This window comes from Sebastes umbrosus, chromosome 3 (genome assembly GCF_015220745.1).
Source record: "Sebastes umbrosus isolate fSebUmb1 chromosome 3, fSebUmb1.pri, whole genome shotgun sequence".
In the NCBI taxonomy this organism is placed as follows: domain Eukaryota; kingdom Metazoa; phylum Chordata; class Actinopteri; order Perciformes; family Sebastidae; genus Sebastes; species Sebastes umbrosus.
Window position 1 is genome coordinate 7,748,034 of NC_051271.1, and position 24,870 is coordinate 7,772,903.

At 38.3% G+C, this 24,870-nt stretch overlaps 3 protein-coding genes and 1 pseudogene across 6 annotated transcripts; 3 read left to right on the forward strand and 1 right to left on the reverse strand.

The window, feature by feature from the left end:
- The first annotated feature begins 1,690 nt into the window (after window positions 1-1,690).
- On the forward strand, window positions 1,691-13,542 carry LOC119484836 (lysozyme g-like). Of its 4 annotated transcripts, none has more exons than XM_037763958.1 (6): window positions 8,257-8,411; window positions 11,277-11,363; window positions 11,810-11,887; window positions 12,030-12,250; window positions 13,074-13,224; window positions 13,309-13,542. In XM_037763958.1, exons 2-6 carry the CDS (start codon window positions 11,351-11,353, stop codon window positions 13,449-13,451), a joined length of 606 nt encoding a protein of 201 aa, XP_037619886.1. In that variant the 5' UTR covers window positions 8,257-8,411; window positions 11,277-11,350; the 3' UTR covers window positions 13,452-13,542. The 4 variants fall into 4 exon arrangements, with proteins under 4 accessions (XP_037619883.1, XP_037619886.1, XP_037619885.1 ...); XM_037763957.1 differs by having other exon boundaries at window positions 8,258-8,411; window positions 11,807-11,899; window positions 12,038-12,250; XM_037763956.1 differs by having other exon boundaries at window positions 8,258-8,411; window positions 11,810-11,899; window positions 12,038-12,250.
- On the forward strand, window positions 2,467-3,203 carry LOC119484838 (lysozyme g-like). The gene is made up of 3 exons (XM_037763959.1): window positions 2,467-2,634; window positions 2,720-2,870; window positions 2,964-3,203. Exons 1-3 carry the CDS (start codon window positions 2,482-2,484, stop codon window positions 3,098-3,100), a joined length of 441 nt encoding a protein of 146 aa, XP_037619887.1. The 5' UTR covers window positions 2,467-2,481; the 3' UTR covers window positions 3,101-3,203.
- LOC119484835 lies at window positions 4,661-6,667 on the forward strand (annotated as a pseudogene).
- A 1-nt stretch (window position 13,543) lies between the features above and the next one.
- On the reverse strand, window positions 13,544-24,210 carry LOC119484833 (zinc finger protein Gfi-1-like). Its single transcript, XM_037763952.1, has 6 exons — window positions 23,864-24,210; window positions 18,126-18,353; window positions 17,602-17,849; window positions 16,075-16,191; window positions 15,788-15,953; window positions 13,544-14,155 (listed from the first exon to the last, which is right to left on the reverse strand). The coding sequence occupies exons 2-6, from the start codon at window positions 18,304-18,306 to the stop codon at window positions 13,977-13,979; spliced, it is 891 nt and encodes a 296-aa protein (XP_037619880.1). The 5' UTR covers window positions 18,307-18,353; window positions 23,864-24,210; the 3' UTR covers window positions 13,544-13,976.
- Window positions 24,211-24,870: the final 660 nt, after the last annotated feature.

Genomic DNA, 24,870 nt, shown 5'->3' on the forward strand with positions numbered 1-24,870 from the left:
GGAAATGGTTTGTTTAATCCTAAATACAACTGCAGGAAATAATCTTCCTGTTAACTGCCCGTTGGAAATTTTGCTTTCTCAAATATTAAAGAAAGACTGGAATTAATGGAGGATATCTGTTTTCACCTATTCGATGCACATCACTGATCTGCTCTGCGGTGATATTAACAAAGTAAGACATTTACAGAGGTGACATCTAAAGTCTAGGCGTTACAGTTTTTTTTGTACAAACTATGCAACATGCTTTTTGAATGCTGCATGTACTAACTTTGCTTGGTTTACAGCCTGCCACAGTAACAGAGCAAATTAATCCCCCGAGCCTGTTACAGTCAGTGAGGGCTGTTTCTTGTAAATCAGCTGCTTTCACCTGATGTCCTCCTCTCTCTTCACTGCAAACCACACAGGCCTATTTAATGAGGCCATCAGCAGGTGAGAAGTAGAATAGCAGACAAGACCAGGAAGTCATAGTGAAACTGAAAATACACAGACTGGTATAAATACAACCATATCCTGCATGTTTCCAAAAAGGAGTGGACAGAAGGCCACTGTGTTCCAGCTCTAGCATTCCAGTTACAAGGGGTCTTTCCCATTTGTCCTTTTATACGGCTTGACTCCTCTCCTCGACTCCTCTCCTCGCGTCTTAGTCCTGCCCACGGGAGATGCGAGCGGAGGAGGCGAGGAAAAGACTCGAGGAGAGAGGGAAACGAGGAAATATGTTTTTAGAGACATGAGACGTCCTTTCCTCTCAAGACTTCCGTTTCTGATGACAGCAGCAGCTGATCACAGCTGGATCAGTTGTCAGTCGGCTTCAACAGCTGTTTATGTCTGAACTGATCTAATACTAATGAAGAAACAGAGTTATCAGAGCAGCAGTGTTTCCTCTCTGTAGTCTGTTATCTGTTTAACAAACACCTGCACATGAATAACAGCTGCAGTCTGTATTTCTACTGTGGACTGAGTCCTGCTTAGAGGACCAGGAACCATCTCTACTGGCACAATATCTTTATATTATTTATTTATTATTAGCGTCTGTAGTTATTGATATTCTGACAGTAGAAGTTATGTATTAGGCTGAATGTTTCAGGGAAAATGTAAATGATGTAACTCATATCAAACTCGACGCTCAGGAATTATCAGTCTTATGTGACTGAATGGAAATGATGATAAATGATGTAAAAGGTGTAAAAGACAGACCCTGCTTCTCTCTCTGACTTTAACTGGATCCTTAATAAAAGTTAACGGTGGAAATAACAGATCATGAAAAGAAAACTCTTCCTAATAAATGAAGAAAGTTGTTTGAGGTCTGTTGTCAGGTATGATAAACCTCTCTCAGTGTCAGACTCCTTCAGTGACGGTGTGTGAAGCAGAGATCCTGCAGGTCCTTCTGCTGCTGGAACACTTCACCATCAACATGGTCCCTCTGTTGTTCACACCTACAATTAACACAGATTATAACTAGACGGTGAATCAGAAGACAACTAAACTATAAATCGTTTAATCTGGGATCTGTCTTCACTCTAGTATAAAACTCCAGTGATGTTGATGTATCAGATCAGTCTGATCGGCGCAGCGTCCAATCAATAACTGATATCCAGTAAGGGGGCGTGTCGGTCGGTAAATAACTTCCGTGGAGGAAACACTGGAGGATACACTGGTGTATCCTCGCTCATAGCTCCTCCAGCAAGCCTCCTCGCTCCTTGATCCTCGATGCGCATTTTAAGAATTGGGACGTCCTTCAAGATGGAGGACTGAGATCGATTTCCCGGTCACAGCCGGAGGATCGAGGAGCGAGGAGACGAGGAGGCGAAAAATTATGAAATGAGATGCACCTAAGGAGACCATCAGAAGAGGAAACATGGGTGCAAAAGAGTTCATGATAACAATAATATTACGAAATCTATAGAAAATTTGAAAGAAAAAAAAAAGAAAATAATAATGCTATCAGTGAAATTCATCTTTAACTATTATTGTGTGTTTTGTCTCTTCTGTGTTGGCAAATGAATAAATCAAATACATTTATTTGACAGGAACAATACATGTAGGTATTGTTACATTCAAATAAAGTGCAACTGATGCAATGTATATAGGACTTCTAGCCGTAGCTAATATGCAGACTTTGCCCCTGGTTAGGCTTTTCAGAAAAAAATAAATAAAAATAAAATAAAATAATAAAATAAAAAATACAAAAATATATATATATATAATAAAATAATAACAATAATAAATAAATAATAAATAAAATAATACAAAATAAATGCACTGACTATGGAGAAATACCTCAAACAACACCACTTCAAAAAATCCGAACTACCCCTTTAACATGATATCAATATTTCAGAATCTGTTTAATCGGCCAGATATGAGTACATATACCAGGACGTTGACTCTTGAGGCACTGAGGCCATATTCCTGTTGTCTGTTTGATTTCTCTCTAAAGGTGTGGAGACATCACACTTCATGGCAAAAAATGATGTAGACAGAATGGAAAAGTACAGGTCTAAGATCAACAAAGTGGGAGTAAAATATGGAATCGCTCCAGCTCTCATTGCTGCCATCATCTCCAGAGAGTCCCAGGCTGGATATACGTTAATTAATGGCTGGGGAGACCATGGAAAAGCCTGGGGACTGATGCAGGTTGTAATACATTCTACTGTTTTACTCACAATCCTCTATAGTGGCGCCTCACAATGTTCATCCCATTTCATGTCCTTCTTTGTAGGTTGATGTTACTCCAAACGGAGGTGGACACACTAAACGTGGTGGTTGGGACAGTGAGGAACACCTCTGTCAAGGCACCGAGATCTTGGTTCATTTTATCGGACGCATCCGCAACAAATTTCCTAGCTGGAGCACGGAGCAGCAGCTGAAAGGTTTGTTACTGAATCAGTAGACTCACACACACGCACCGCCAACTGTCTTCACACTCTGCTTCACTTCGTTCTCATTTGTGTTTGTCTCTGCAGGAGGGATAGCAGCCTACAATATGGGGGACGGAAATGTCCATTCCTATGATAACGTGGACGCCCACACAACCGGTGGAGATTACTCCAATGATGTTGTTGCCAGAGCTCAGTGGTACAAAACCAATAAAGGCTACTAAAACCTGAAGCTGCAGAAATCTCCGCAAAATCTCCTGCAAATAATCACTCTGTAATGTGAGCTCGATGTTAAAACACAAGCTAAATAAACATGAAGCAAAACCATTTCTGTAAAGAGTGCAATGTGTAAAAAACAAACCGTAATGTTTATCATGTTATTTTAGTGTGTTAGCATGCCAACATTAGCTAATTAGCACTAAACACGGTACAGCTGAGGCTGATGGGAATGTTTTGCAGGTCTCTGATCATAAACCAGATGATGATGGCCCTCGATGAAAAGTTAAGAGGTCACACAGGGGAACAGGAATGTCTTCAAGTGTCTCTTGTTTTGTGAATAATTGTTTCATTAGGGCTGTGATAATAATGCGTTAATGCAAATTCGTTTGAATGCCACTAATTTCTTTAACGCATTAACGTGATCAATCTTTCCAAGGTTGTAGTGGGCTCAGTTTTAAAGCTAGAGTGAAGATACTGGCATCATATGAAACTAAAATAACTAAATAATCCATCGGTACCAATCATGTCATACTTGCTTGTCGTGAAGGAGGCTAAATAACGCTCCAAATTTACGCAAAATTTTGGCGAGGAAAAACTGGCATGGCTATTTTCAAAGGGGTCCCTTGACCTCTGACCTCAAGATATGTGAATGAAAATGGGTTCTCTGGGTACCCACAAGTCTCCCCTTTACAGACATGCCCACTTTATGATAATCACATGCAGTTTGGGGCAAGTCATAGTCAAGTCAGCACACTGACACACTGACAGCTGTTGTTGCCTGTTGGGCTGCAGTTTGCTATGTTATGATTTGAGCATATTTTTTATTCTAAATGCAGTACCTGTGAGGGTTTCTGGACAATATTTGTCATTGTTTTGTGTTGTTTATTGCATTTGCATAAAGAAGCACATTTGTCCACTCCCATGTTGATAAGAGTATGATACTTCACAAATCTCCCTTTAAGGTACATTTTGAACAGATAAAAAATGTGTGATTAATTTGCAATTACTCGTGATTAAATATTTCAAGCGATTGACAGCCCTAGTTTTTATTAAATGTTATACCTTCCCCCACAGAGTTTTGCTTATCATATCTTACTAACTAAAGAAAGCCGTTTTATAATCCCTTGATATATATAAGATATATACCACCCCCCACCCACAGCTCAGGAAATGGTTTGTTTAATCCTAAATACAACTGCAGGAAATAATCTTCCTGTTAACTGCCCGTTGGAAATTTTGCTTTCTCAAATATTAAAGAAAGACTGGAATTAATGGAGGATATCTGTTTTCACCTATTCGATGCACATCACTGATCTGCTCTGCGGTGATATTAACAAAGTAAGACATTTACAGAGGTGACATCTAAAGTCTAGGCGTTACAGTTTTTTTTTGTACAAACTATGCAACATGCTTTCTGAATGCTGCATGTACTAACTTTGCTTGGTTTACAGCCTGCCACAGTAACAGAGCAAATAAATCCCCCGAGCCTGTTACAGTCAGTGAGGGCTGTTTCTTGTAAATCAGCTGCTTTCACCTCATTTCCCTCCTCTCTCTTCACTGCAAACCACACAGGCCAGGAAGTCATAGTGAAACTGAAAGTACAGACTGGTATAAATACAACCATATCCTGCATGTTTGCACAAAGGAGTGGACAGAAGGACACTGTGTTACAGCTCTAGCATTCCAGTTACAAGGAGACCATCAGAAGAGGAAACATGGGTGAGTGCTTGTGTTGATAATTTTCAGCTTTCTATTGTTAAGATTACATAAGGTGTAATATTTTACCACAAGCCTAGACTGCTGCATCAGCCTTTTATTCTTTTTTTATCTGTACTTTTGTAGTTTTCTTACTTTACATATTATGTATAGCCTACGCGCATTACTGTGGCTCTTGTTTGTAAAGATGTGTTGGTCATGTAACTGTGAAGTCCCATCAAGTCCTCATACTATATGCTGATGTTGATGAAAACTAATGTAACAAACTGAACATTTGCAGGTTATGGAAACATCATGAGGGTTGAAACGACTGGCGCTTCGTGGCAAACAGCCCAGCAGGACGGGCCGTCATCGCCAGGTAAACTCAGATAGTAGAGAAACGCAGCTGCTGATTTTATGAAAAAATTGTATAAAAGTAATCATGTAGCCTTCATCTAACCATCTCTGTGTGTCTCTACAGTGTTTCCACTAGGGCTGTCACAATATCAGATTTTCCCTACACGATTATTGTGGTCAAAAGAGTTCATGATAACAATAATATTACGAAATCTATAGAAAATTTGAAAGAAAAAAAAAGAAAATAATAATGCTATCAGTGAAATTCATCTTTAACTATTATTGTGTGTTTTGTCTCTTCTGTGTTGGCAAATGAATAAATCAAATACATTTATTTGACAGGAACAATACATTTAGGTATTGTTACATTCAAATAACGTGCAACTGATGCAATGTATATAGGACTTCTAGCCGTAGCTAATATGCAGACTTTGCCCCTGGTTAGGCTTTTCAGAAAAAAATTAATAAAAATAAAATAAAATAATAAAATAAAAAATACAAAAATATATATATATATATAATAAAATAATAACAATAATAAATAAATAATAAATAAAATAATACAAAATAAATGCACTGACTATGGAGAAATACCTCAAACAACACCACTTCAAAAAATCCGAACTACCCCTTTAACATGATATCAATATTTCAGAATCTGTTTAATCGGCCAGATATGAGTACATATACCAGGACGTTGACTCTTGAGACACTGAGGCCATATTCCTGTTGTCTGTTTGATTTCTCTCTAAAGGTGTGGCTGCATCACACACCATGGCAAAGACTGATGCAGGCAGAATGGAAAAGTACAGGTCTAAGATCAACACAGTGGGAGGAAAATATGGAATCGCTCCAGCTCTCATTGCTGCCATCATCTCCAGAGAGTCCCGGGCTGGAAATGCGTTAGATAATGGCTGGGGAGACGGCGGAAACGCCTGGGGACTGATGCAGGTTGTAATACATTCTACTGTTTTACTCACAATCCTCTATAGTGGCGCCTCACAATGTTCAGCCCATTTCATGTCCTTCTTTGTAGGTTGATGTTAATCCAAACGGAGGTGGACACACTAAACGTGGTGGTTGGGACAGTGAGGAACACCTCTGTCAAGGCACCGAGATCTTGGTTGATTTTATCGGACGCATCCGCAAAAAATTTCCTAGCTGGAGCACGGAGCAGCAGCTGAAAGGTTTGTTACTGAATCAGTAGACCCACACACACGCACCGCCAACTGTCTTCACACTCTGCTTCACTTCGTTCTCATTTGTGTTTGTCTCTGCAGGAGGGATAGCAGCCTACAATATGGGGGACGGAAATGTCCATTCCTATGATAACGTGGACGCCCACACAACCGGTGGAGATTACTCCAATGATGTTGTTGCCAGAGCTCAGTGGTACAAAACCAATAAAGGCTACTAAAACCTGAAGCTGCAGAAATCTCCGCAAAATCTCCTGCAAATAATCACTCTGTAATGTGAGCTCGATGTTAAAACACAAGCTAAATAAACATGAAGCAAAACCATGTCTGTAAAGAGTGCAATGTGTAAAAAACTGTAATGTTTATCATGTTATTTTAGTGTGTTAGCATGCTAACACTAGCTAATTAGCACTAAACACGGTACAGCTGAGGCTGATGGGAATGTTTTGCAGGTCTCTGATCATAAACCAGATGATGATGGCCCTCGATGAAAAGTTAAGGGGTCACACAGGGGAACAGGAATGTCTTCAAGTGTCTCTAATTATGTGAATAATTGTTTCATTAGGGCTGTGATAATAATGCGTTAATGCAAATTCGTTTGAATGCCACTAATTTCTTTAACGCATTAACGTGATCAATCTTTCGGAGGTTGTAGTGGGCTCAGTTTTAAAGCTAGAGTGAAGATACTGACATCATGTGAAATTAGACAACCTAAGGAATCCATTGGTACCAACCATGTCATACTAGCTTGTTGCGCAAGAGGTTAAATAACGCTCCAAACTTGCGCTCAATTTTGGCATGGCCATTCCCAAAGGGGTCACTTGACCTTGACCTCAAGATATGTGAATGAAAATGGGTTCTATGGGTACCCACGAGTCTCCCCTTTACAGACATGCCCACTTTATGATAATCACATGCAGTTTGGGGCAAGTCATAGTCAAGTCAGCACACTGACACACTGACAGCTGTTGTTGCCTGTTGGGCTGCAGTTTCTATGTTATGATTTGAGCATGTTTTTTATTCTAAATGCAGTACCTGTGAGGGTTTCTGGACAATATTTGTCATTGTTTTGTGTTGTTAACTGATTACCAATAATAAATATATACATGCGTTTGCATAAAGAAGCACATTTGTCAACTCCCATGTTGATAAGGGTATTAGATACTTGACATATCTCCCTTTAAGGTAAATTTTGAACAGATAAATATAAAGTATAATAAATATTTCAAGCGATTGATAGCCTTAGTTTTTATTAAATGTCATACCTTCCCCCACAGGGTTTTGCTGAACATATCTTACTAACTAAAGGAAGCCATTTTATAATCCCTTGATATATATAAGATAATGGCAATTCATCAAATAGCTGTTGTTGCATTCATTTAACCTATACGCTTTGTATTTAGTCACACCCTGTATTGTTATGTCTCCATTTCACACACATGAAATACAGACAAAGAGAAACTAACAAAGTATCCCCTACCACCCCCCACCCACAGCTCAGGAAATGGTTTGTTTAATCCTAAATACAACTGCAGGAAATAATCTTCCTGTTAACTGCTCGTTGGAAATTTTGCTTTCTCAAATATTAAAGAAAAACTGGAATTAATGGAGGATATCTGTTTTTGCCTATTTGATGCACATCACTGATCTGCTCTGCGGTGATATTAACAAAGCAAGACATTTACAGAGGTGACATCTAAAGTCTGGGTGTTACAGTTGTTTTTTGTACAAACTATGCAACATGCTTTCTGAATGCTGCATGTACTAACTTTGCTTGGTTTACAGCCTGCCACAGTAACAGAGCAAATAAATCCCCCGAGCCTGTTACAGTCAGTGAGGGCTGTTTCTTGTAAATCAGCTGCTTCCCCCCCGTTTCCCTCCTCTCTCTTCACTGCCAAACACAAACAAGATAGTGGATAAGAGCAGGACTTCATAACGAAACTGAAAGTAAACAGACCGGCATAAATACAGCCATCCTGTCTGTTTGCTCCACAGAGCATGCAGAGGAACACTGTGTTACATCACTCGCTTTTTACAGTTATAAGGAGACCATCAGAAGAAGAAACAGGTGGGTGCTTTTGTTATTCTACTGCTGATAACATTCAGCTTTCTATTGTTAAGATAACCTGACAAGTCTAGACTGCATCCGTTTTTTTTTTAAGATAGCATTCCTATAAGTAGAAGGGTATAAATATATATTTATTATATTTATTTTAATATTTTTTAATTTAATTTAATTTAATTAAAAAAATACATATATGTTTTAGCTCCATTAAAAAGGGTCGGTGTATCTTTTGGTCATTCGATTTTCCTTTCACAAACTGATATTAAAAAACAAAAAAAAAGTGGTTATTTGATTTTCGTTTTAAAATACAAAAAAACAAAATTGAAATACAAGGCGTCAACACATCACTAATCTGGCAACACTGCTACGAAACGAGCACCAACGGTTTCCAGCAGATGTCACGGCACCCACAGGAACACCACCAGTTTCCCGAGCTTCACCTTCCAGCAGCTGGTTCACCCTCCTCTGCCTGCTGCCTCTCTCTCTCTGAATATCTCTGTACCTTTTGCCCGGTTGGCAACCGTTAGTTGACCCCCGGCAACGTCTCGCGAGACTTTAGAACGATACTTTTCCTTGAGCGAGACTCTTTCCATAATATTGACAGACTATTATATAGATAGATAGATAGATAGATAGATAGTAACTTTATTGATCTGGGAAATTCAAGTTCCCAGCATTACAGTTCCATAGTGCAAAACATGTAACATGTAAAAAGGCAGTGAAAAAATGTTTAGTGCAAAGTATAAAGTACAAAAAATACAAGGAGATGAAGAAAACTGTTAAAACTGAATATAGTGCAGAGTAACAGCTGTGATACACGACAATTAAAAAAGTGCAGAAGAGACTATTAAAAATGAGTATAGTGCAGGGTAACTCCAGTAGCTTAGTCTATGAAAGTGCACTGTGTGCATTATTATCTGTTATTATAGTGACAATCAGAGCCTGTCATGGCTAAAAAACTTTTAGCCCCTGAAGCTCAATTCTGAACCAATTTCAGAAACTGCAGACCCTATTAGTCAATTAGACAGAAAAACATGGGAAAATAGGGCCCAGGTTGAAAAATACCAAGGTGTAGATACTCTAAAAGGAGAGAAGTAACTGGCTATTCACTGTAGTCTTGTGTGCTTAACTGCACTGCCTCTTAACAAATACGAGTTTATTCAAGTGTGCTATTAGTGTAGCTAAGAAGTACTTATTTTAAACTTAAAACAAGAGAGTATACTTTCATTTTACTTTTTATGTACTTATCAGAGATATACTTCAGTATACTTAGCTTATACTGTACTTAATTCAATTCAATTCAATTTATTTTTATATAGCGTCAAATCATAACAGAAGTTATTTCGAGACGAAAACTATAATTAAGTGCAGTATTCCTATAGGCCTACAGAAAGGAATACTTGGCTTGTAGTTGTGCTTACTTTTTGATAGAGTAGTCTGCTATAGTGTAGGGATGGGTCAGGATTTTCGATTTTTCGAATAGTCATTAAATTATAAAAAAAAAAATCAATTAGTTTATGCGACTATTCGTCCTGTCTTAAAGGACGAGGGGGGATGCTGCGACTTACGTATTTATTTATTTAATAGTATTTTTGCTTGGACTGTACATCCCTATTATAGTGTGTGAGAGTTTTTTTAATTTTTTTTTAATTTATTATATAGTGAAGCATGACAAAACAGTGGAAATTTGACAAGACAAACAGAAACAAACAAAAGTGAAAAATAAATAAATAAAATATATCGGGTGTCATGACAAAATTAATGAAATGTGAGAGTTTGTAAATGGATGTTTTGATATGAATTTACTTCAATTCATCAAGAATGTTCTACGTTTTCGGATTCTGCGTTCACCGTGGAGGCATATGAGAAATATATATATATATATATATATATTTTTTTTTTCTCTTTATGTAATACATAAATCATTGGTTAAGTACTACAAGTTAAAGTATACAAAGTTTACTTTCCTAACCTAAAAGTGGGCTACAAATATATAACTGTTAAACTAACAGTATACCTATTCACTTGTAGTATAGTTCAAAAACTATTAAACTAGTAGTTTACTGAGAGTATACTTTAAAGTGTACTTTCATGAACTACAAAGTGGGCTACAAGTATATTAACTAGAAAACTAACAGAATACATATAAGTTCACATGTAGTATAGTTCATAGTATAATTGCAGCACAAAATACAACTCAGACGTAAACTAGTTGTGTTCTCAAAGTTTACTGTTCTTACACATAAAGTAGACTTAAAAGTATACTTTTATAAAGTAAAAAGTGGGCCAATTTAGCCTCAATAAGTATTGAAGTAGTACACTTAAAAGTATACTACTAGGACATTGATGTTAGTATACTTACTACAGAAAGTACTTGGGGGAAATATACTTGAACTTTACTTAAGTATTCTTCATAAAATAAACTTGAAGTATACTACTTTTTCATGAGGCAGCTACTGTTTTTAGAGCATTTATACTCAATAATGATGCTGCACCACATTAATTCTAGCAGTTTGTTTCAACTGCTTTCAAAGTGAGAGATGTAATGAAATCATGCAGTGTCACCCGTCTGTGAGAACATCTACATGTCTATAATGTTAAATCTATGTAGGCTACTGAAGAGGGAACGTAACAGTTCAGCTAAACTTTGGAGTTCCGCCCTTACATGATTACAGATCTGCAGAGAATATGGACAAATCGTGTTGGAAAGATAAGAACATTTCTCTTAGAAACTGAATTTATTGGTCATTGATATTGCCACTCATTATTAAATTAATTCTGTCAAATGAATCACACTGCAGTAGCATTTCAGGCTCGACGTCCCCGTGTCTCATAAATGATGGTTCTTTTTTCCTATCAACTATCCAGGCCTGACGAAGGAAGGCTCATAAAGCAAGAATAGACTCTCATATTCAGGTTCAAGCAGACTATCCGAGGAGAAAATGGGAAATAGTGGTAAGAGCTTGTGTTGTTTTACACTTCTGCTGATGCTTGATTTTCAACTGTGAATGCTCTTGTGGTTTATAAAACCCATAACCCAGGCCTTCCCTCAAGAGGAAACACTGGAACATCTGTGTTTATTATCATGACTATGTCTGTGGTGCTCAATAGTCTCTTTATTAACCCTTTTTGTACATTGTGGTACTTTTGTAGTTGTGTTGTCACCTGTACTCCAAAATGTGTTTTTGTGGTTCTGACACAAACGGTTAAAATTATGTTATATATTATATTATATATGTTTCTGTGCTATTTACCTTCTGAATTATAACTTATTAACGAGAGCTTGTTTGAAATGATTCAACGTTGACAGCTTTGAAATGTGTAACAGTGAAGTCCCTTGAGCTCCTCATATTTTGTAGGTGTGTACATGAAATTTAATGTACTAAACTGAACATTAGCAGGTTACGGCAACATCATGAGAGTTGAAACTTCTGGTGCCTCAAAGAAAACAGCTAAGCAGGACGGCCTGAATTATTCAGGTAAACACTGCAGTGGAGACACTACTGACGATGTAAAGTAATCATCTACATTGTAACTACATCAATACGTTGACAGGAAGATAGATGCATACAGACAGTTTGTTGCACTGAGGCCATATTCCTGTTTGATTTCTCTCTAAAGGTGAAGAGGCATCACACACCATGGCAGAGACTGATGCAGAAAGAATGGAAGAGTACAGGTCAATGATCAACAGAGTGGGAGAAAAATATGAAATCGCTCCAGCTCTCATTGCTGCCATCATCTCCAGAGAGTCCCGGGCTGGAAATACCATTAAATCACAAGGAGGCTGGGGAGACTACAACCCAGGCAGAAGAGCGTATAACGCCTGGGGACTGATGCAGGTTGTAATAAATACTATTTTACTCACGTCCTCTTAATTAATACGATAATACGATACGATAATACTTTATTGTCAGACAGGTCTGAAATTTGTTTTGCATCACAGCAGCTCCATTTGCAACATCACAAAAAGGACAAAGACAAGAAATAAGGATACGTACATTTAAACATTACAATCACAGAAGACGATAGTCAGGGCCCTTCAACGTACATTTGATCTAAGATTTGAGACTCACTTAATAACTAGAGCTGTCAAAGTTAACACGATAATAACGTGTTAACGTAAATAGAGTGAAGATACTGGTATCATATTAAACTAGAAAAACCTAAGGAATCCATTGGTACTAACCATGTCATGCTAGCTTGTCGTGAAGGAGGTTAAATAATGCTCCAAACTTACGCAAAATTTTAGCGACGAAAAACTGGCATGGCCATTTTCAAAGGGGTCCCTTGACCTCTGACCTCAAGATATGTGAATAAAAATGGGTTCTATGGGTACCCACGAGTCTCCCCTTTACAGACATGCCCACTTTATGATAATCACATGCAGTTTTGGGGCAAATCATAGTCAAGTCAGCACACTGACAGCTGTTGTTGCCTGTTGGGCTTCAGTTTGCCATGTTATGATTTGAGCATATATACACTCCCATGATGATAAGAGACTTGACAAATCTCCCTTCAAGGTACATTTTGAACAGATAAAAAAAATGTGTGATTAATTTGCGATTAATCGTGATAAATCATTGACAATCATCAATAAAATATATGAATCGTTTGACAGCCCTAATAACAAGTGTTCATCCTATTTCACTTCCATGTCTGTAGGTTGATGTCAATCCAGACGGAGGTGGACACACTCCAGAGGGTGACTGGGACAGTGAGGAACACCTCTGTCAAGGCACCAGGATCTTGGTTCATTTTATTAAACGTATCCGCAACAAATTTCCTAACTGGAGCAGGGAGAAGCAGTTGAAAGGTTGGTTTCACTGAATCAGTAGACTCACACATGCACCAACTCTCTTCACTCTTTGCTTATATTTATTCTCATTTGTTTCTGCAGGAGGGATAGCAGCCTACAATATGGGGGACAGAAACGTCCACTCCTATGAAGACGTGGATGAAAACACAACCGGTGAAGACTACTCCAATGATGTTATTGCCAGAGCTAAGTGGTACAGAAACAACGATGACTATAAAGCTTGAAGCTCTGAAAAATCTGCAAATTATGAAGGAAACCCTCTGCAATGTGTGCTGTGCCAAAACTTAAACAAAATAAACACAATTCAAAGCAAAACCACAAATGATATACTCGTTTATTGCGGTCAGTGTGAACTCTCGCTGTGATAATTTGCAGAAAAGTAAGGAGGAAAGTACTATTCACTGTAGTCTTTGTAAACTTTGGGTTTCTGCCCTCACATGATCACAGATGTGCAGAGAATATGGACGAATCCTGTCGGGAAATAAACAACATTTCCCTAAAAAACTCCCATCTCTTATAAACCGACTAATGCCATTCATTGTTTTGTGAGGAACCACATTTGTCATTTTGCTCTTGACATGATGTTAATTAAAAGAAAAAAAGCTAACCTTCTTGTATATAAATATAAAACATTGTTTTTTAACATAAGAGTAACTCAGAATAGCTAGTACTTTTGGGAACAAGTAGTCAACACAGTCAGTAGCTCTCTGTCCTATTAAAAAAAGGCTGAAGATGTCGACTCGGCTGTGTCAGCGGTAGGTGCAGTGACGCTCCTGGTGCTGCCGAAGGTCCACTTTGCGCTGGAAGCCGTAGAAGCAGCGGGGGCAGCGGTGTGGCCGGTCGTCCCTGTGTTTACGGCTGTGGGTGATGAGGTTGGAGCTCTGGCTGAACGCCTTCCCACATATCTGACACACATGGGGCTTCTCGCCTGGCACACAAACACAGCACGAGTCATTTTAACGCACAGGATTGTTCAAATTGTGTCGATTAAACGGCCACTGTGCTGACGTTTTGAAAGTTTTCCAGTTGGTCACCTTACACAATTTCTGACAAGAGGAATAGCACTTAAATGATTTAAGATATAACCTTATTTAATTCACTCGCTTGTTTTGTCCAACCAATATTTCAATAACTCAAGACCGGCAATTCGTCATCCAGAGTAGGCTCACGTGACCATCTGTAAGTTAAACAGAAGAGGATGAAACATGTCTCTAAACTTCTACTTTAAAGGCCCCATATTGTAAAAAGTGAGATTTCCAGGTCTTTTACATTATAAAGCAGGTTTAAGTGCTATATAAAAACTGTTAAACTATCAAAAAGTTCAACATACGGAGAAATACACACAGCCCGTATTCAGAAATTGTGCGTTTGAAACAAGCCGTTAGGATTTCTGTCCATTTGTGATGTCACAAATATACAATATTTAGACCATTTCACAGATTTAAACGTAAACATTCTAAATGTGTCCCAGTTTATTTCCTGTTGCAGCGGATGTAAATAACATCAGCCGACAGGAAGTAAACATGGACCCAAACTATTGCCTAGCAACGCAATTCCTTTGCCATTCCATTGAAATGCACTAAAACGGAGCATTTACGAGGGTAAATACAGGTATGTATATTCAGGCAGACAGTATGAGGAAAATAAAGTGTTTTTTGAACATTACAGCATGTAAACATGTTCTAGTAAAAACACAAAATACAAATATGAACCTGAAAATGAGCATGATATGGGACCTTTAAACAAACCGGTAATAGTAATAACGCTATGCCGAAGAGTTGCTGCGTAGTTGGTTGCACCAACAATAAATCCATAAACGCTGATCTAAGATGTGTTCCCCTGCCATTTCCTAAAAAAGACATAATAGAGGGTCTTTATGGCTCCAAGCTATAGACCAGACCAAAATCGCGTCATCACCGAGGTTGCGCTCCATTTTGGGAGAAAGAAACTCGCCGTCACATGGGACAAAAAGGAAAATGACAAAAAGATGTTGTGTAGCGGGTTAACCAAGGCTTTCACACTGAGATTTGAGGCACTTACGATACTTTAATATTCACTGTCAGTGTGGTAAATGGCTAAATGAGGCTTTAGTGGGAGGCCGCTGCAGTAATACAGTCACACATTAATGTTACAGCAGACTGTCGTCTCCAACTAAATCTCAGCCTATAGATTAAACAGTTGGCTATTAACAGGTTGGTTATTTACAGACAACGTTCAGCCTAACGGGATTCAATCAAATATGTAGAGATGTCTGGATAAGCAATATCCGGCCATTGTGTTGGACGGGAGAAGACTGAAGGGACATGAAGGCGATCCATCTTAATTTATTAAGGTATCGCAAACGCTCAGGTTCAGGCAAGGTCGCAACATAATTATTAGACATGTGTATAAAACAGATGTTTGTATAATAAGAGTTGAATGCATATGAATTTGTCAAAACTACAATCCAAACATACGTCAAATTGCATTGAAGTCTTGTGAAGGCCTTGACTTTTTGGGACGTACCCGTATGTGCCGGTCTGATGTACTAAAAACAGCCAAAGGGGACACATGAACCCACCGGTGTGTATGAAGGTGTGTTTCTTCATGTCAGACTTCTGGTGGAAGCGTTTGCCACAGTACTGGCAGGGGTAGGGCCGGGTGTCTGAGTGGATGAGCAGATGAGTGGAGAGCGTGGAGGAGCGCTTGAACACTTTCCCACACACTGTACAGCCAAACGTCCTCTCCTAAAAACACCAGGCACCGTGGTTATGGATTCAGGAGCTTTAGCGATGTCATTATGTGCATGAAATTGATTATATTAGTGTGAGATAGTCCCATATATAAGAAAAGAAATGTGATGCTGACCTTGCCCCTGCATGGCGACCGCTCAGTATCTGTCCTGCTGGACTTGATGTGTGCCGGCGCTCTGCTACCATGACACCTGCATATGTGAGTCTTCAAACTGGACAGACATGGAAATATCTGCAAAGACAAGATGAACACATTTTTTAACATGTTAAAAAACTGAAGAGATAATTTCAGACTTCAAGAGAGTAGAAGGTGGAAAACTACCTCTAGAAATACCTGGGAAACCAGTTTAAAATGTTTAAAAGTTTACATTTATTGGCACTTTTGACCATTTTGTTACATTTCCAGTTTTGTCTTTTAACTTCCGGTCGCTATACCAGGCGTTTGTAAACCCATATCAAAAGCCTTGGTCCTGATCGGTTCACACTGCCTACTATACATTTCCCAAAGCTCGGACCACATGTCCACATTCATGGGGGGTTTATATGACCTGACACCACCACATCCACTGTGTGTTGCTGCAGTAGCTTGTTAAAAATTGCAGGAGCACTGATGATTAATGTATCAGTATGATGAGAATACTTTGTATTCAGTGGTAATTAGCAACGTGCTTGCAAGATGGTGGACATTGTAGGCTAATCATTATATCAGTTTATCAATAGCAGCATTGGAAGCCTGTTAACATGCTGACATTACATTCAGCTCAAAGCACCACTTTTAGTTCAGTCTCATAGACTGTCGTGTTAGCTAATGGTTTACTTTGTCGTTTTTAATGTGGTATGTTGTTTTTTTTTTTACTTTATGTTTTATATTCATAGTATTTGAATATGCTTTATTTATGTGATGATTTATGGTGTGCTGAATACTTATTGGCCCCAGTGGTTCCCAAACCTTTTCCCGTCAAGGACCCCTGTTTTAGACCACGGACCCCCATTTGAAATGATTTTGTCCGAAGCTCCCCCATCTGATAGGATTTTTACTTTAAGATGTTTTATTACAAAAAGATTATGAAACCCATGACCAAAATAATAATAATAAGATACATAAGATAAGATAAAATAGAACTTTATTAATCCCAGAGGAAATGATTTTGCCAGAGATGAGAATAAAAAAACACAACTTAAATATAAAGAATTATATTAGATTAGAAATTTAGAAAATAAGAAATACTAACACCAGTGCTTAATAGAATAACAATAAAAGTAAGATAAATTTAGTAAAATAAGTTAACTAAAATAGAAAAGTAATATTACGCATGATATTGAAAGAGTGATATTGGTAATAATATTGAAAAAGCAATAAAAAATCATATTTGCATATGCCATTCTGTCATTGTTTTACTTATGGATGGAATTATAGTGAAAATAAATTATTCTCCTTTTTGCTGGGGACTGTAACCTTCTAATCACTTCTAATGGCAATAATGTTTATTAAAACCAACTCAAATTGTATCTTCTAGCTTCCTTTTTCACTTAAGCAATTGTCTTCAGAACAAATATTCATTATAAAGCAGGTGTGTGTCTTAATCCTTCAGAGTTATTGTTGGTCTATAATCTAATCTAATGTAACGGAGGGATGCCATACTTTGCCACAGAGTGGACACTCCTGCCTTGGAGCAGTGGTCTTGGAGCAGCCGCTGCTCCTGGTCTCCCTCAGGATGTGAGGGTGCTGCTGGGTCAAGTCTCCCAGTCCCACAGACAGTTTGTCTGGATATCCTGAGCTCACATGAGGTCTGGACCATACCGCCGGTGTGGGAGGGCGAGACTTCACTTTCTCCACGGCGCTAAACTTATCTGAGTTGACGGGACCGCAGGGCTCAGCAGATCTATGGTCTGAGTATAAAGACACACTTTATGCAACCTTCTGTAACTTTGGATTGAAACACTTTTGAAGAATTGAATAGCACGTTATCAGAATTATTTGAATAATGGCTCACAATGTTGTCATACAACAACCCACCACTGCTGCTTACTATGAATATTTTCTTTTTTTTTTTTAAGTTATCAAGGAAGCGTTTTGCATATTTTCTGTCTCTGTGAAGTCATGCTTGTGATAAAGGCCTATCTATCTAAACAAACAAACAAACATGAAATAGCTCCGTCACCCACCGTGAGATTTGGGACTGAGTGGCTGAAGGTGCTTGCTGGCAGCAGGAAGGTCCTGCTGCAGTAATGCGACGGGCACCGCCGATGTTTCTGTGGTGGAGTACTCCAGGTACGTATCCCAGGACCCCGTCTTTTTTCCAAGGTAGTGCAACCCTCCTCGCTTCACCAAGAAAGAACGAGGCATCACTCAATAGGGACAAAGAACTGCTCTACAGCCGAAATCAAAGTCATCTAAAGGGTTAAAAATAAAAAATAAAATGAATGCCACTGTCAGTGATGACTTTCAAATGTACACTTTAATTGATTAAAAACAGTTTGCTACCACCAGATGAATCTATATTGGCAGATGCTATTAGCACCCATGATCCGGATCGCCACCAAAATCTAATAGATTCATTGTGCCACACCCCAACCTTTCAAAAAAATTTAATTCAAATCCATCGCGGACTTTTGGAGTAATCCTGCTAACGGACAAACGGACAAACCAACAAACCAACGCCGGTGAAAACATAACCTCCTTCCTAGGCCTTCGGCTTTGGCGGAGGTAATAAATCAACTAAGTGAAAAATAGGCTTCTCGTGGAGCTCATCTCCAGTCTCAAGAGTAAAAGCCCCGAGTGTGACCCATTCATCCAATGCAACCTACTCTTTGCATGGACTTTGTTGCTCTTTTTATTATTATTACTGGGTGTAAATAGCCAAATAATTGCTGTGTGACTATTCTCACTTGGGTACAAATAGACACTCCGTTACTTATTTGTATAAGTTTGGAAAACTAAGCTAGTGGAACTTAGTATCTCTCTGCAACAGTACAGTTCACATGTACTGCACCACCTGATGACGGACCCAAAGGGTGACACGTGATATTCGTATTGCCCAAAAGAGGGCAGCAGAACCATACATTCAATAGTTTGTTTCCTGCTTGAATCAGTATATATACTACATAAACATACTGTAGATTTGTTGACTAAACAGAGAAAGAATGGGGTCATAAGAAGATGTTTGGTGTTGACAAAATGTACATTATAATGTCATGACTAGCAGCTGGTTCACATTTTGTTGTTACAGATGATATTACATTGCTTTTGGGTTTTTATGTTGCTTTTTTGCCATCATTTAATACATGACATGGATATATGATGACAATTAAAAAAATAAAAAGGTAACACTTCCTTTTACATGTTCGCAAATTTCATGGTGATTAGGTGATAATTAGTAAAGTAACCTATTTGAAATTTCTTTGGAATTACTGCCAAGTTACCCCAATATTTAACTCAAAATTTATCGAAAATTATTAAATTATTTATTAATTATATTCCGCTATTTCCCAATAGCTGGTAATTTATTTAATACATTTCCAGGAAAAGAATACAAAGTTAATTGATATGCTTTATTTCCATGTCTGCTGATAAATAAATAATAATAAGCAAATAACTTATTTGAAATTTCTTTAAAAAAACTCCCTGAATCATCACATCAGCTACCAGGTTACATTTGTGTAGACAATAAGTCACACAATGATGAGATTTGTGTCTGATCAGAAGTGTCTTCTATTAGTTTTGGTTTTCCACCTCCGATGAAGAGCAGCGCACAGCCGCTTCTCAAGCCGAAGGGCCCCATTTTAACCATTATATGCTATTTTAGCTTGTAATTATTAAATAATGTTTATGTTAAACAAATTTTCGATACGTTTTTAGGTAAATATAGGGGTAACTTGGCAGTAATTCCAAAGATATTTCAAATAGGTTACTTTCTAATTATCACCTAATTACCATGAAATTTGTGGACCTGTAAAACGAAGTGTTACCAATAAAAATGTTAAATAAAGTTACCCTAAAAGAGTGCTTCTCAACCTGGGGGTCGGGACCCCCAAGAAGATCACAAGATAATTTCTGAGGGTCGCCAGATGGTTGTGGAGAAAAACATAAAATAACATATAATAAAAAAAGGCAAAGTTTTGCGTGCACATGATTTTCTAGACAGGGATTTTCGGCAGGAACGCATCAAATAAATTATCGACAGTACTTGGAGCACAGTGGACAACGCCGACGTGCTAGCTGTTAAAACTGAACAAAACTGTCATCACAAACTAAGCATTATTTATTTATCCAACATTTATTAATCAGAACATTCACAATAATCACTCAAAATCAGCTGTTTACACCGGGAAGGGGGGTCGCGGACACCAACCTGATTATTCTGGGGTGTCGTGACTCTAAAAGGTTGAGAAGCACTGCAATAAAATAAAATGATTCTCTTAAAGGACCAGTGTGAAACAATTAGGGAGATCTATTGGGAAAAAAGGAATATAATATTAATAAGTATGTTTTCTTTAGTGTATAATCACCTAGAAATAAGAATTGTTGTGTTTTCGTTAGCTTAGAATGAGCCGTTTATATCTACTTAGGGAGCAGGTCCTCTCTTCACAGAATCTGCCATGTCCGGAGTCGATAACGTTACTCGCTACAATCACCGCTGCTCTCTCTCTCTCTTGCTTCACCACTCACTGTACACACACACACACACACACTACACACTGGCTCTGCTCCAGATGGCTGTTTTTTGCGTCGGCCACCGTAGCTCTCCAACACGCTTGGCACACGGGAGAGGCTTCAGTTGGTTGCAATCTCATCACCTCACCACTAGATACCGCCAGATCCTACACACTGCTCCTTTAAGTATCAGGCCCTTTATTGAGTGACAGTGAAGTTACTCGCACAGATGTTTTCATACCAGGGTGCTCTAGACAAGGTTTTCATCATGGACTTCTCTGTCTGGGTTTTGGTCTGATCATTTGTCATCATATTCCCTCTTTTAAATATTGTTTGACAAACTCTAGCTAAAATGGTAAAGCGCTTTTCTAGTCTTCCGACCACTCAAAGCGCTTTACACTACATGTCAGCATTCACCCATTCACACAAACATTCATACACTGATGGCAGAGGCTGCCATGCAATGTGCCAACCTGCACCATCAGGATCTAATCTAACTACTCAGTCACACACAGATGGCACAGCCTTCGGGAGCAATTTGGGGTTCAGTATCTTGCTCAAGGAAACTTTGACATGCCGGGGATCAAACCTCCAATCTTCCGATTGGTGGACAACCTGCCTCTACCTCTGAGCTACAGCCGTCTGTCAGATGCTCTTTAGTCAGCAGAGGGTTATTGACACTAAACGCCTCATTACTGCTGTGATGTTTCTCCCATGAGTGGAGTTTCTGTTAAGCTACATTCACACTGCAGGTGAAAGTCTGATTGAAACTGACATTTCAACCTACATTCACTACAAACCTACCATGTGTGACAATGTGACACACACAGCCATATCGGAATTGCAAATATATCACTTAACTGTCACACATTTCATGACTCAGTGCTAGCACTGGAGCAAAGGTGAAGCTGCAGCGGAGGAGTTCAGTGAAATAACAGTAAAACGAATCTTAAAGACTTGAATAAAACAAGCTGCTGTAAATTGTTTTCCATCTTCACCTACTCTCCCTCTTTAGAAAAGATGGCAGTACAGCGTCACTCCATTAGAGGACAGACCTCTCGCTTTTACAAAATAATGGTGGACAGCTCCCAGGTCTAGTCATAAAAAATAAAAAGGCTTGCGTAAACATAAATGACGAGATGGCTGCATAGGATTGGTAAGAGATTGATTCTGTTATGCTACATGTATAAGGTTGTCTGCAGTGGTGGAAGATGTAATCAAATACAAAAATACCAATATAATAATGTAGAAGTACTCTGCTACGAGTACAAGTCAAAAGTCTAAATTAAAAATACTCGCTCTGCAGAAAAATGCCCCCTGTGGATTTTACATTATTATATATTACATTATAAGATTGTTAATACTGATGCACGTGGAGCTAGTTTTAAACACTTTATATACAGTTAGTTAGTCTAGGCCAGTGGTTCCAAACCTAGGGGTCAGGAGCCTTCAAAGGGTCATGAGGTAAATCTGAGGGGTCGTTAGATAAATAAAAAAAATAAATAAATGAACTCGGCTACACAAATCTGAATATTTTGGACTTTTCTCTAATCGCTTTCTTTGTTTAACATTGGATCACAGCGTGAGTGTTCTTAAGTACTCCTAAATATTATATTAATATTACTAAAATAATTACTTTATTAATTCCCAGGGGGGATATTCAATTTTATTATCTTTATTTACACCAGTGGTTCTCAACCTTTTCGGGTCGCGACCCTCCAGAATAATCAGGTTGGTGTTCATGCCCCCCTCGCCTGGTGAAACGCGCCTCCCCCTGCTGATTTTCAGTGATTATTATGAGTGTTCTGATTAATAAATGTAAGTTAAATAAATAATGCTTAGTTTGTGAAGACAGTTTTGTTTAGTTTTAACAGCTAGCACCTTGGGATTGTCCAATGTGCTCCAGGTACTGTGGCTTTTCGATGCTTTCCGTGACTTTTTCTAGAAGTCCTCCGACTCATGTGCACACACACTTTCACTCTCACAAACACACTCAATAAAATCTATTCTGAGGCTAATTATATCATTGGTACAGGCGATGTAATGTAAAAATCACTCCCCGGTCTAAAACACAATATTTTATTTTATTTTTTTCTCCACAAAAATCTGGCATCCCCCAGAAATTATCTCGCGACCCCTTGGAGGTCAAACCGACCACCCTCCAGTTCATACATATATATACATATGCTATTTTTCAAAAAATCAAATAAGTATGTGTTTGAAATAAAGAAGCTGCTACGTGGAACTTAGTTTGCGTGATGATGACATATATTCAGTTATTAATTTCATTCGAATACTTCTTTGCATGAGCATGTCCGGTGTTAAATCTTTTGTTTTTTGGTGCTGTTTAGTTCAGAAGGACGTCGTGTTCAAACTGGTGTTGAATATTGAACCATCAACTCGATGTTAACAGTCAAACACAATGTGGCCAATATTCCCCGTCAACTTCAGAAAGGGTCGAGGTGTTTCAGACCTTCATTCATTTTATAATGACACAAGTTTCAATGGTTTGTTTCTACATCGACCTCTTTGGCTTTGTTTTCACTCGAGCAGACAACAACAAATCAAATGAATTTGGACTCTAATCTTATACTTTATCTCGATACTTTATAAGGATTACTAAAGAAACAAGACATCCATAAGTTACATTTTTTCTGTTGCTCAATCTAAAAACACTTTTAACATTTTTTAAAAGCTGTTTGATGATACAGGTAGCAAAAATATGTAAGTTAAAATTAAAATGTGAAAAAATGGAAATTTGTTAGTGACACAAGCACATTATAGAACGCGTTACAATGCTATTGACAGCTCTCTTTGTGCTTCATATTTCTTTTGAACTGCGTCAGTGATCGCTCATAAACAATTGTGTTTGTGAACTCTGATATTCACTATAAGATAACTGACATTTAAAAACAATCTTGTTGCTATTTGTGCTTCTTTTAGCTGAACTGGAACAATTAAGGGAAAAAGATCCACATGGCCACATGGAGATAAATACAAAACAAGATGATTATCATCTGAATTCATAAAGAAAAGTTTGTTGAATGTAGATTAATTCCTTCTGAAATAATTCAACAGTTTGTTTCGGCCCTAATATTTGTACCTAAACGTCTAAGTTAGGACAAATCTACATTAGTCATTATGTTTAAATTAATCATGTTAAATGGAAAACATAAACATCAACAAACCAAAACTGTAGCTTTCATTTAACCACAAGATAGTTTTCAGAAATAAATGTGCAAATACTCACCAGATTTTTACATCCCACCAGTTCTTCTTGTGTCACACACCAATAATTGAACTGAGATAGTAGTCCTGTAACACAATGTGAAGTCAGTGTGTCACATGTGAGGTCAGTCTGGATTGTGAGCCGTTGATGTTCTCTGCAGGTCGGTGTGATGATGAGGTTAAAGAAGGACGAGGAAGTGCTTCAGCTCTGACACCTCTGAGCTGACAACCACACACTGCTTCCTCACACACAAACCCAAACACTGCACACTCACAACAGCACTAAATCTGTCCAGCTCAACTTAAAAAAAACATTTTGGTGCAAAATTGTGGATGTTGCAGCGGTGCACAAACTAAACACAGCATCAGATCACTCTAGGGAAGACAGATAAAGCCGGTGCGAGACAGAGGGGGAGGACGCCTGTGCTGAAAATTCTTCAGAAAGTGTTGACACACTGCATGTTGACACACTGATGTTACAAAATAACCATTGAGGTCAAGTTAAAAAGAAGCTGGCTGATGCAACAGCGATTCTCTTCTATAGTATTCAATGAGAACATAACGTGCATTAATGAGAAAGAGACACCGCGAGAGGAAATGTGTATAAAGGTGTTAAAGAAAAAAAAACAATAAGCCACATCACTGCTCTGACATGTTCCTTCAATATGATGAACATGGACACTGCAGCTTATTTTGAGCATCAATCCCAAATACACCATCCTGCTGCCAACAATACTCCACAGGTCACTAAATGTGTATCAATCCACTGCTGAAAGTAGGTCCCAACAAATGCACTTTTTACTCCTATTTACAAACTACAGTGGCTAGCTGTTTTAGGAAATGACTGGGTCTATCTAAATATTTATACATATATCTTCAGTAGAAGACTTTGAGTAAGGGAGTCGGAAGCATTGAGATATGTTTGACACTGGTGCCAACAGACAATGGACTCAATAACTAAACTCTATCTTTAGTCCAAGAACAAGCAAAGGTATCCAAAATGCTTGGCTAAAGGCTGAGTCTAAATAT

Bases quoted from the DNA above. Each gene is read 5' to 3' on its own strand.
- LOC119484838 (XM_037763959.1), top strand. From the start codon at position 2,482: ATGGAAAAGTACAGGTCTAAGATCAACAAAGTGGGAGTAAAATATGGA. The intron at 2,635-2,719 runs GTTGTAATACAT...CCTTCTTTGTAG, and splicing joins AAGCCTGGGGACTGATGCAG to GTTGATGTTACTCCAAACGG. The intron at 2,871-2,963 runs GTTTGTTACTGA...TTGTCTCTGCAG, and splicing joins CACGGAGCAGCAGCTGAAAG to GAGGGATAGCAGCCTACAAT.
- LOC119484833 (XM_037763952.1), bottom strand. From the start codon at position 18,306: ATGCCTCGTTCTTTCTTGGTGAAGCGAGGAGGGTTGCACTACCTTGGA. The intron at 17,850-18,125 runs GTGGGTGACGGA...CTTTATACTCAG, and splicing joins ACTCAGTCCCAAATCTCACG to ACCATAGATCTGCTGAGCCC. The intron at 16,192-17,601 runs GTATGGCATCCC...TTGTCTTTGCAG, and splicing joins AGTGTCCACTCTGTGGCAAA to ATATTTCCATGTCTGTCCAG.
- LOC119484836 (XM_037763958.1), top strand. The intron at 11,888-12,029 runs GTAAACACTGCA...TTCTCTCTAAAG, and splicing joins GGACGGCCTGAATTATTCAG to GTGAAGAGGCATCACACACC. The intron at 13,225-13,308 runs GTTGGTTTCACT...TTGTTTCTGCAG, and splicing joins CAGGGAGAAGCAGTTGAAAG to GAGGGATAGCAGCCTACAAT.